Source organism: Microtus ochrogaster (assembly GCF_000317375.1).
Source record: "Microtus ochrogaster isolate Prairie Vole_2 chromosome 14 unlocalized genomic scaffold, MicOch1.0 chr14_random_1, whole genome shotgun sequence".
In the NCBI taxonomy this organism is placed as follows: domain Eukaryota; kingdom Metazoa; phylum Chordata; class Mammalia; order Rodentia; family Cricetidae; genus Microtus; species Microtus ochrogaster.
Genome location: NW_004949096.1, coordinates 29,075,580 through 29,087,281, shown reverse-complemented (window position 1 = coordinate 29,087,281; position 11,702 = coordinate 29,075,580). Strand labels below are relative to the sequence as shown.

At 47.0% G+C, this 11,702-nt stretch overlaps 2 protein-coding genes across 10 annotated transcripts in view; one reads left to right on the top strand and one right to left on the bottom strand.

Moving 5' to 3' along the window:
• Positions 1 to 5,854, top strand: part of Znf106 (zinc finger protein 106) — a 56,632-nt gene extending 50,778 nt beyond the window's left edge. For all 6 annotated transcript variants that reach the window (XM_013352640.2, XM_026787824.1, XM_005364311.3 and 3 more), the window contains 2 exons: positions 1,976 to 2,122; positions 2,681 to 5,854. In XM_013352640.2, the coding sequence (XP_013208094.1) occupies positions 1,976 to 2,122; positions 2,681 to 2,737 (204 nt within the window). In that variant the 3' untranslated portion in view covers positions 2,738 to 5,854. The remainder of the gene's footprint in view (positions 1 to 1,975; positions 2,123 to 2,680) is intronic.
• A 1,893-nt stretch (positions 5,855 to 7,747) lies between these two features.
• Capn3 (calpain 3) overlaps positions 7,748 to 11,702 on the bottom strand; it is a 44,111-nt gene continuing 40,156 nt past the window's right edge. For 2 of the 4 annotated variants that reach the window (XM_005364304.2, XM_005364306.2), the window contains 9 exons: positions 11,293 to 11,406; positions 10,483 to 10,560; positions 10,146 to 10,203; positions 9,997 to 10,061; positions 9,509 to 9,577; positions 9,347 to 9,425; positions 9,040 to 9,156; positions 8,489 to 8,547; positions 7,748 to 8,175 (listed from right to left, as the gene is read on the bottom strand). In XM_005364304.2, coding sequence (XP_005364361.1) covers positions 8,149 to 8,175; positions 8,489 to 8,547; positions 9,040 to 9,156; positions 9,347 to 9,425; positions 9,509 to 9,577; positions 9,997 to 10,061; positions 10,146 to 10,203; positions 10,483 to 10,560; positions 11,293 to 11,406 — 666 coding nt within the window. In that variant the 3' untranslated portion in view covers positions 7,748 to 8,148. The remainder of the gene's footprint in view (positions 8,176 to 8,488; positions 8,548 to 9,039; positions 9,157 to 9,346; positions 9,426 to 9,508; positions 9,578 to 9,996; positions 10,062 to 10,145; positions 10,204 to 10,482; positions 10,561 to 11,292; positions 11,407 to 11,702) is intronic. The other 2 variants (XM_005364307.2, XM_005364308.2) reach the window with 1 other exon arrangement.

The window sequence follows — 11,702 nt, the reverse complement described above, 5'->3', positions numbered from 1 at the left end:
CATAATATGTATGCCTGCAGGCCAGAAGAGGGCACCAGATCTCATTACAGATGGTTGTGAGCCACCATATGGTTGCTGGGAATTGAACTCAGGATCTCTGGAAGAGCAGCCAGTGCTCTTAACCTCTGAACCACCTCTCCAGCCCCACTTTTATCTATTTCTCTATATCTTTTCTCTCTTTCTTATTTCATGCTGCGTGGCTGGCCCCTTCTTTTCTTCCTCCTTGATCCTTTTCTTCCAGATTTCTCTTCTATTTATTCTGTTTTTCTGCCTTGCTTTTCAGCTCTTTATTAAACCAATCAGATGTTTTAGACAGGCAAAGTAACACAGCTTCACAGAGTTAAAAGAATGCAACACATCTTTGCATCATTAAAACAAATGTTCCACAGCATAAACAAATGTAACACATTTCAAATAATACCTCACAACAATTTATGGCAAGTATAGAAGCTAATAATTAGCCCACAAAATTAAGCACCGTCTCTGTAGGCCTTGTTTTCAGTTGTTTCTGGTTCTGGGAGTGACCAGTGAGAAGTTAATGGCTCTAGGTTTCTTTTCCCCCAGACCCTGAATTTCTTATCAGAATTAATGGAATGTTGGACATTTTATCAAATTTGATTCTTGGCCTGTCTGTCGCCTTATTACTTTTTAGCTCTGGCATATGTCACTATCTTTGTTAGTCTTCTCACGTAAGGAAATCAAAATAGAGGACTAGATCTATAACACAAAGGTAGTTGAAATCATCTGACTGGGAAATCATCTGATATTTTTATTGCCGTTTAGTAATGAACATGGTAGGGGGGCTCTCAAGGTCGGCCCTTCTGAGGCTCTAAGGGCAGTGGCTCATTGCTAGAAGAGATACTTTCTTTGGTGTAGCCACATGATTCTATAAATAACCACTGATCATGCTTCTGTAAGCAAACTTAATGAAACTCATTGGGTCAGTTTTGAGGAGAAGAAACGAGAGAGGCTGGTTGAGAAATCAGCAGGGTGAAGAGAGGTTGATCCACATACATTGTACACATGTGTAAGAATGGCATAGTAAAGCCCACTGTACATAATTAATACATGCTCACTAAAACATCCTACAGTTGGCGGTCATAACATTCGTTACAAGAGCTGGGCAGTGGCGCACACCTTTAATCCCAGCACTTGGGAGGCAGAGGCAGGCAGATCTCTGTGAGTTTGAGGCCAGCCTTGTCTACAAGAGCTAGTTCCAGGACAGGAACCAAAAGCTATGGAGAAACCCTGTCTCGAAAATCAAAAACAAAACAAAACAAAAAAACCCATTCATTACAAGGTTGAAGGCTTAGAAGCAAGAACAGAGTCCTTGTACGTGAGATTGAGCCATGTTTACCTTTTGTTTTGAGTGGGTAAGTAAAATACTGTGATTCGGCTGATGGAAGCTATGAGTTTTAAAAGCCAGGCTTCCACAGCAGGTAGCTGTTTGCTCTGGGACAGGTCTTGTGTGGACAGAGCTGGTCTTGAACTCCTGATCCTCCTGCTTCTACCTCCCAAGTGCTGGAATGGCAAGTGTGTGACACGAATCACAGCTTCTAGCATTTTGTAATTTAGCCTCATGGTTCTGAGAGTTGTTAAATCTATGCTTTTCAGTGCTATGGGAAAGCTGCTTGCCTTTGCGGGAAAAAATGGATTGCAAGTCCACAGAGTGAGTTCCAGGACAACCAGAGCTGCTAAACAGAGAAACTGTCTCAAATAAACAAACAAAAAAGGATCACAGAATAAATGTAGCAAATTTCATGACACAAGATAGAGGACATGCTCTACCTGGGAATAGTGGGACATCAGTTAATCTCCACACAGGCAGCAGGATGCTGAGCCTTCAAGGCCAGTCTGGTCTGCCTAGCTAGTTTAGGCCAACCAGAGTATGCAGCAAGAGGGGACGAAGGTGTTTGTGTGTGGACACGTGTATGTGTGTTTCCTGTGCTCATGTCCCTCCCATCCTTTCTTACAGTGGCATGGCTGTACTCTGATATTTGGTGTTGTGGATCACTTAAAACAACACTTGCTCACTGACCACACCAATCCGAACTTTCAGACGTTGAAGTGTCGCTGGAAGAACTGTGATGCTTTTTTCACAGCTAGGAAAGGATCCAAGCAGGTATTTCTGCGCGATTGGACCAACCTGGGCTCAGCAGATATTTTAGACAAGTGTGGTGTCAACCTTCCTAATGCTGCGACCCTTTAATGTAGTTCTTCGTGTTGTGCTGACCCCAATCATAAAAGTTATTTCATTGCTATTCATAACTATAATTTTGCTGTTAAAAATCATAATATAAATATCTGGTATACAGGATATCTGATATATGACCCCTGTGAAAGGATTGTTCGACCCCCAAAGGGGTTGTGACCCACAGATTGAGATCATTGATTTAGAGCAAAGACCAGTAAACCCTGTTTGTCTTTTAAGGTGTTCAGGATTGCAAGAAATAGGGAGTGGCTAGGAATTTTCCTTTTTATTGCTCAGGAATTTGAGAGTTAATTAAACAGGATTTTCAAAAAATAATTGGTCTGTTTTTAATAAAGAGGTTAAGCAGAGTATTTAGGCTTGTGCTCTTGTGCTAAGGGGAGATGTATAGTTTCCTGTGGTTATCAGCATTAACTTTCTGCTGCTCGGCTGCCTGCTTGTTTCTCATGGCTCTTTCTTTTTTCCTCCTAGGATGTTGCAGGACATATTGAACGGCATGCTGAAGATGACAGCAAAATGGATTCATGAAGTTTTTTGCCTCCCATGTTGGGAAGTCATTTGTAAACTGTTTTCACATTGGCCCTCCCACAGGCCGCTCTGTCCTCCAGTGAAGCTGGGAAGGAGAAAGTGGCTCACAGCCAGACCTACCACTAGCAAAGTCTGGGCAGTCTGTGGGAAGATAGGTTACATACAATTCAAGTCTGTGCTGGAGCGTTTAAGGGTGATGTTTAAGCAGATTTTAAGGAAACAGGTTCTTCTGGGAGAGATGACAGTGATTTATGCTAATAGATTATAGTTGTTTATTAAAGAATCAGATTTTAATTGCTACCCAATTTGACCCTAATCATACACATATTTTATTGATTCCATTTTTCATTTCTGCTTTATGTTCGTATGATGGCTTATGATAGGTTGTTCAGGATCAGTTTTAACTCCTTCTTTTGAGATACCTGGGTATTTAAAATTGAAGCAATCATTTTCTTTTTTGATAATTATGTGCAGTGTTTCACTAGTGAGTGCTCTGTAGATGGACAGAGCTGGCTGTAGGAACAAAACATGGAGAGTCCCGAGAAACAGCCTTTCTAGTGTTTTAAACCACTCAAGGGTGCTCAGTGTGGCGCCCCTTCACTGCTGCAGTCACTGCCGCTCGAACTGAAGTCTACCTTCATTCCCTTTCCAGCATCTGGCTCTCAGAGTCCACAGAGCCTGGACTCCTTGTGGGTTGCTCTGTGGCCGGCCCCTATCTCTGACTACCTTGCTGTGCCTAAAGCAATGGCACAGGGGGCTCATGGGTGAGCTGGGGAAAGCGTCTAAATTCAGAGATGTGACTTCTGGAGCAGTGTCTGCCTCACGTCTGTGCCACTCAAGAGCACCCATGTCACGTGCCTTAGCAGGATCGCTTTGGGCTTGGATTGTCTCGAGACTTGTGTGTAAAACTAAACAAGTGTTACTTTCTAATCTTTTGTTTCTGGATTCTCAAAACTCGGGTTCTTCAGAAGGAGAGGACCCTCATACCACACTTCCTAGCTTCAGAATGCAATGCTTTCTGGTACTAGGATTGCAGATTCTGTTTTTGTACCTGGCCTGATCAAACCTCCCCATAGCATAAGCTCTAGGGCAGGGCAACTCCACCAGGGATTGATGGATGGGCTGCAAGCCAGTCTGAATCCTCTGAAATTGCATGGAAGACTAAGTATGTCTTTTTTTCCCCCTTGGAATGGTTCCAGTAGTTCTTACTGGATCCAGAAAATGTTAAGAATGAATCTAGCGGCTGATGATAACTCATGAGTGACTATTGTTTGGGAAAACTTTGTTGACCACATGGCTTAGATATGAAGAGAACCATGGCTGCTGCTGAGATCTTACTGACAAAGCATAATTATGCCATTTCTGTGTAAGATTAAAAACCTTCCCCACCTCTCACCTCCACTCCCTGTAAGGGTGACCAGAGGACACACACTTCTGTGAGTCTGGGAAGTGATTACTTAGCAAAGCTCATGTGGGTTTATTGCTAAACCTGCATCATTCTCTGGACTACAGCATCTCCCGGGTTTCCACATAGGCGGGCAGCATGCTAAGGAAGCACAGGTTCCTGTTTACCCAGGGGAGTGCAGGAAGGGATGAGGGTGGTGGAGCTGGTGCGCAGCAGGGAAGAAGAATGGCAGGTGTTGACCAGCAGTGGGGAACGCTTGAGGGCTTAAGGGCAGGATCAGTAGGAACTGTGGTCAGAGTTTCCCTTGGTGGCATTGTGTGCATGTGTTTGTCTGCTCGCTCGTGTGTGCGCTCACACGCGTGCACCTGCACTGCCGTGTCCTCATTTCACAAGGGTCTCTTTGAAGCAGTGGATTGAGAACTGTTCTCCGGGTTGAGCGGCTGCCTGCAGGAGACAGAGGTGTGACTCCTGCCTAAGTTGTTCACTAAGTCTATCATTCACATCAGCCCCCGGTTCCCCTAGAGGGGGCAGCTCGGGTCTGCTGATTTGATGAAGGACGTGACTAATAGCCTGCCAAACCCAAGACATTTCTTAGGAGTACTTGCAGGTCATTTTTAATGTTTTTAATCTTTTATGCCTAGTCCAGCAGCTCAAAGCAAAGAAAATCTTAAAAAATCCTTTTGTGTTTACAGTGACGGTTCTAATAAAATACCAAACACTTTGATTTTTTTTTAAAGTTTTCACTTAGATTCAAAACACATATTGACATATTTTGCTCAACTGTAAACAATGCAAATTTAAAAAGGACAAGACATGTCATTCTGACATTACTTAGGTTTGAGAAGTTGTTATTCAGCATTACACTTGTTACTTTTGTGAGGCAAATGTTTTATTCAGGAGAGTTAGTAGTTGAGAATTTGAATTCATGAATTACACAGAACCAAGCCAATACTTTTTGCGATTGAAGTGACTCTTGCTAACCAAGGTTTGGTTTTGTTCTCTTGTTTCTGGTAGATTTATCTATGGGACAATTTTAGTGCGTGGGCATGTGGCCGAGTTGTTGGGTGTAGGTGCACACTTATAAGAATGACAGTATTATCTCATGGAAGATAATTCATTGGGAAGGAAATTGAGGTATATCGTGAACAACACTGGTCTTGTGGTTTGGTTAAATAGCTGCGATTTGCTTATACTTACATAGCAAATTTGTTCCTGTTGCTTCAAGGAGAATTCTAGGATTAACTATTAAGGCTGTACTTCTGTACTTGTAGTGGTTTCATCCCTGTCCTGTCATTGAGAGCCTTGGGTTTGAGGGAGGTGGCCCAGTAGGTAAGAAAGGAAGAAGCTGTGGTGGGGGTGAGGTCCCACACTTCCATATGCAGATGTGTGTAAGATTAACTAACCTACTGCTCACCACACAGCAACCTTCTCTTCACCTCCAGCCCAAGGACAAGGCCCAGAAGTAGCCCAGTGCTGGCAGAGGGTAGAAAGGAAAGGCCGTGGGCGGAGTAATGCCCAGAACTGCCCAGCAACTTGGTTTCTTATTGTATTCCAACATTAAATATGGATTAGAAGAAATGTCAGGTGACATTTGACTGCAAAGATATTTCTAAACAGCCTTCTTACGTTTTGGTATAAAAGCTGTGAACTTCATAACTTTGTGAGATATAAAGCAAATACAAGAAGAAAATAAAGTACTTTTACTAAGTGTTCATTTTGTTACTTTGTGTTTTCATAATTAAGAGCCTTTTTCACTTTGGCATAAAGAACAGACAGTGAGGAGGAAACACGGTGCTCACGTCAGACAGGCCTGTGAGCAGAGGAGCCGAGATGCAAACAATCGCCTCTCTCCTGCACCAACCTGTGGTAACTGGTCCATCCTGCTGCCCATTTATTTGACTTAAAATTAGTTTACTTTGCCAGGCAGTGGTGGCGCACGCCTTTAATCCCAGCACTTGGGAGGCAGAGACAGGCAGATCTCGGTAAGTTTGAGACCAGCCTGGTCTACAAAGCGAGTTCCAGGACAGCCAGGACTGTTATATAGAGAAACCTTGTCTGTAAATAAAGAAGTAGTTTATTTCATGATTTCATACTTAGGCACTTTGATCATCCCCGTTCACCTTCTACTGTACATGTGTGCTCTACATCAGCAATCCTGGAAAAGATTTGAGTGGTCCTTTGCTTGGGAACTAGCAGTCGTGGGGCTGGAGGGGTGGCTCGGGGGTTAAAAGCACTGACTGCTCTTCCAGAGAACAATGGCTGTGGTTCTCTAACTCCAGTTCTAGGGAATCCGATGCCCTCTTCTGCCTTTCACAGGCACGGGGCATATAAGAGTTGCAAAACACTGGTACACATAAAACAGATTAAAAGAAAAAGTAGTAGATATGATTTCAGTAAGACTCAAGCCTTTCATTTTATATGTATTTTCCATTATATTATCCTGAAACTAGAGCTTGCTTTTCCCCACTAATACACTGTACCTTTCCAGTACCTAACAGAATCAGGTATATCCATAGGCTAAACAGGGTTTTATTGTTTTGTTTTTCAAGACAGGGTTTCTCTGTGTAGCTTTGGAGCCTGTCCTGAAACTTGCTCTGTAGACCAGGCTGGCTCCAAACTCCGCCTGCCTCTGCCTCCCAAGTGCTGGGATTAAAGGTGTGCGCCACCACTGCCCGGCCTATACAGGGTTTTCTTTGTGTTTTATATGTGTGTGCAGGTGTGGGGGTCAAATCAGCTTTGGGTGCTTTCCTCCATCTCCTTGTGTGCAGGTGTGAGGGTCAGATCGGTCGGCTTTGGGTGCTTTCCTCCATCTCCCTGTGTGCAGGTGTGCGCATGCCTGTGGAGGTCAGGTTGATACTGGCCCAGGTGTCTCTCCCTTTAACCCAGAACTTGCCAGCTCAGCTAGACTAGCCAGTCAGGCCAAGGATCCCCTTTCTTTGTCTCCCTTTGGTATGAGAGTACAGGTGGGTGATCACTCCTCCAGTAGGCTTTTTTGGTTTTTCAAGACACAGTCCTGGCTGTCCTGGAACTTACTTTGTAGACCAGGCTGGCCTCTAACCCACTGAGATCCTCCTGCCTCCACCTCCCAAGTGCTGGGATTAGGCGTGGACCACCACTGCCTGACCTCCACCTTATTTTTTGAGACAGGCTCTCACCAAATACTGTCCGTTTGACTCGACTGGCTGGACAGGAGGTCTGTAGAATTCCTGTGGCGCACGCCTTTAATCCCAGCACTCGGGAGGCAGAGGCAGGTGGATCTCTGTGAGTTCGAGACCAGCCTGGTCTACAGAGCAAGTGCCAGGACAACTAGACCTACATAGAGAAACTTTATAAAAAAAAAAAAAAAAAAAAAAAAAAAAAAAAAAAAAAAAGAATTCCTGTCTTTGCTCTTCAGTACTGGAGTTACAGGTGTGTGCTGCCACACTTGACTTTAGGAATCTGTACTGGGGTCCTCCGTGCTTATGTAGCCCTGTGTCTACTGAATCATCTCCCTAGCCTCATACTAGGTCTTTTTGGAGGTGATAAATAAAGTATATCTGGAAGACAGTCATGTTGTGGCTGAGAAGTGATAAGAAAACTGGAACCAGCCATACATGTGCCTTTATTTAGATAGCTTTTTTCACAACCCAGCCAAATTGTCAGATACCCCAAAATATCAGCCCTGCTTACCCCAGAGTAAACCCATCCTAAAACTGGCAGAACTGGGTGTAGACTTGGTGACTGGGCTCCTGTGTGAGTGAGTACCTCTAGCAGGTACTATAGACAGTCCAGTGCAAGCTAAGTGGGCAGTTCAGAATCAGCAGTGAGGCTGTACCTAGGTCGGGCAGACACTAGCCTTCGGGTGACAGAGTTCTCCCGAGCATCAGGCTGGACACCAAGATTTGGGGCATAGTGGAGAAGGAACAAGACCAGAAGCCCCCTAGGCTTCTACCGGATTCTTTGTGGTCAATGGCTCTAGCTGGGTTGGGTTGGAGTCCTGATTGATCTTGCATGAGGCCTGTCTGGTTCAGGCATACATGGTAAGCTGCAGCCACTGAAAGAGAAAACCCCACATCAGTACAGAAACAAGCAGAGAACCGTCAGCCCCACGATCTCTCACATCGGGAAGCAGACAAGGGCAGGGTCTTAAAAGGAGCATCCTGCTCCCTTTCCTGGGTCTTTTCTAAGAGAGTGTTTTCTGGAAGTGCAACTTGGGGGACAAAGGCCTCATGGTACACACGCCCCAGGAACCACTAGGCTGCCTTTCAAGTCCCTGTCTGGGAGTGAGGCGCACACAGGGTCCAGTCTGTCTCGTTCACTCCGCCTTGGTTGTGTGGTGCGGAGGGTGTGCTGTTTGTTACGCTTACCTCGAGAACATTCAGTTTGATGATGCCATCTCCGTCCTTGTCGAATGCATTGAAAGCTCCTGTGTGAAAGAACGCATAGGCCAAAAGCCAGTCACTATCTCTGCCACAATCGTTTGCGCTTTCCTATGATGGTTTTGGCTTTGTTTGTGTTTGCTTTTTTTAAAGAGTTTATTATTGTGTGTGCTTCTGGGCACATCACAGAACACATGTAGAGGTTGGAGGGCAGCTCTGAAATTGGTTCTTGCCTTCCACCTCATGGGTTTCAGCTATTGAACTCTGGTCACCAGACACTTGCAGCTGAGTCATCTTGCCAGCCCTTGTATTATTGAACCAAGGTCTATCCATGGCACCTAGGCTGGCCTTAAATGCATAATCTTCCTACCTCTGCTACCTGCAGGATCACGAGTGAGCATTACCTGAATGCTCAGATTTGTGGTTGAAGAAGCCCCTGTGCCCTGCTGACCTTCAGCACAGATCCACGCAGTACATAACCAGCATCGTGGGTCATGGTGTCTCTTCACAGCAGTAGAAGCCCTAACTAGGACACTTACTGAACATCCCCTCCAGCCTGACGAAGCAGCAGATGAAACTGTCAAAGTCGATGTTCATGTGTTTGTCTGCATAGCGCATGGTGATGATGTCATAGAGTTGGCTGTTGAGGTGGAAGCCTAGGAAGGGCAGGGAGAGGAAAGGGAGTGAAGTTCGCAGGCTTGCAGTCTCTCTTCCCTGCTTCTTGACCACACTGGCCTGGGAAAGGAGACACTCCCCCTCCTCTCTGTACCAAGACCCTAGTAGTCACCATCCCCTCCTGCTTTCACAGGTCTCGGGTCTGCATCTTATGCCCTCTGCCCCCAGCACCTGCATCGTTGACCGCGTTTCGCATCTCATAACTATTGATGGTGCCGGAATGGTCTGTGTCATAGTGTTTGAAGATTTTCTGAGAATAGAAAATTCGAAGATAGCGGTTACACACAACCCCAAGTTAACCCTGCCCACTCCCACATTAGACTCCCGTCCTACCTGCCAGGCCTTGATCTTTTTCCAGAGGTGATGGAACTCCTGCAGATTCAGCCTCCCAGAGCCATCTGTCTGGAGGATGGATGTCAGGGCCACATAGAAAGATCCCCTGAACTGGGAGTGGAATCTAGGGTACTATGCAGGAAGGCGGAGCAACCAGCATCCTCTCTACCTTGTTCCTGATCCCAGGTTCTATCCTTCCCTTCTGTCCTTAACCAATCAGAGTTCCTGCCTTCTCTACTGCCCACTGAGCCTGTCCCCTAAGAATAATCCTTGTTTGGGCAGCATCCCAAACAGGATTTCAGGCCTGTGGTAAGACAGAAGATGACAACAAGCCAGAACCCAGTATCCTTCCTTAACTATCCCTGCCAGACCAGGATGGCCTGAGTCAGGATCCCCTTAAGCCTTTCCCTAGGCATGGACACCCCTAATTGTTCCCCTGACTCTATGGACAGATGGAAGAGGATTGGGGATGGTGGCCGGAAGGATACATCCATGAGAGCTATCATGCTTCGGCAAGACTCCAGGGTGAACCCTTGTGTCTTCAGGTCCTTGTCTGGGGGGATGGAGAAGGGTGAGGAGCTGCTTTCAGACAGCTGTGGCCCCTGCCCATCCCCCGCATCTGGCGCGAGTCCCTCACGTTTGTTCACCACTGTGTTAAGGATGTTCTTGAGTTCATCTGCACAGATCTCCATGTCCTGCGGGAGAGGAGAACTGTGAAGGACAGAGCAACCAGTAGACCAGTCCCAGCTGCCCATGCTTGTAAGATCCCTGTTCTTCTGCCGTGGGAAGCTGGGGCTTTTCTGAGCAAGGCAGGCCAGTTTCTGCACCCTCGGCTGTATGGAAGCAGCTCACAATCCAGTAGCTGTGTTAATCCCAAACACAAAGGCACAGGTTTCTGTGAATGTGACCCACATCCTCTGCTAAACAGTGGGTCTCTTGAGTTGGGAGCCTGGGGCTAGGAGGAAAACACGTACATCGCCTGCGATCTGCCTGAAGATGTTCCGGAACTGTTGCTGCTCCTCAGTCTCCTGGTCTGTGTGGCCAGGCCGTGCCTGTGGGGACACAGAAGACCAGTTCATAGGAACCTGGGTCTCAGTCCCAAACAGCCCCACAAAGCAGAAGTAGCTGGCGCAGGCTTATGTTCTCAGTAGACCCACAGCGCCCTCCTCGGTTCAGCAGCTCTGGCCCTCTGCTTCTCTAGCCCTGCCCGGCACCTCTAGCCAAAGGACGCCTTCTCCATGCCAACATGCAGATAGCATCCTCCATCCTCTCCCTACCCTCTCCACTGTTTGGAGCCCGGCTCTTCCAGTCAGGTCCTCTAGCCGCCTCTGTCTCTGTGGCCCAGTATTTACAAGAGCCTCAGTCCAGCCCACTATGTGGGTACTTCTGGGTAGAGTACATGGCCCCCCGGAGTTCTGTAGGACTGCATGGCTGCCTACACCCCCCCACCCCCGCCACCCCACTTTCTGCTACCATCCTTTTCCCTCCCTTGTCAACAGCTCTGAACTCTCCAGCAGGCCCGTCTCAGCTCTGTTCTCTGTTCTCCAGAAGGCTGTCCTGCCATTCCCATCCGGGGACCAGTTTGGTGTGGCAGCCGACCCGAAGACATTTACCCAAGAAGTACCTCGAAGTTCAAAGAAACTTGCTGAGGGGGTGACTCCAAACCCCTCTATGTTGAAGAGATAGATCCTCCCTGGGAGGGGCCGTAACCCCCACGGGCCCCTAGAGCATAGCAAAACCCCATTGCCAGCTAAACTCCCCATCCATGCCGCATGCTCAAAAACCTGTGGGGCTTTCCCTTGCTTATCGGGCCCTGCTTTGTCTTTGCCCTCCTCTGCCTCCTGGTCCACACCCAGCTCCTTGTTGCTGTTTGCTCTGTCTGAAACGAAGATGATGGGCTGGGGAGGGGAGGGGAGGGGGATGGAGAGGGCAGGAAGGAAGCAAGGATTACAGGCTGATAGGCATCACAGATGGCCTCCCGCCTGGAGCAGCTTTGTCCCATGAGGAGGAAATGGTCACACTCACACTAGGGAACTCCTGAGTCGGTTCAAGTTCTATCTCTGAACTGACAGGCTGTGCGACTGGGGAAAGATGCCGAGTCTTTCTGGTCGTGTGTGTGTGTGTGTGTGTGTGTGTGTTGTTTGTTTGCAGCTGAATTTCACTACATAGCCCAAGCTAACCTTGAGTACACCAT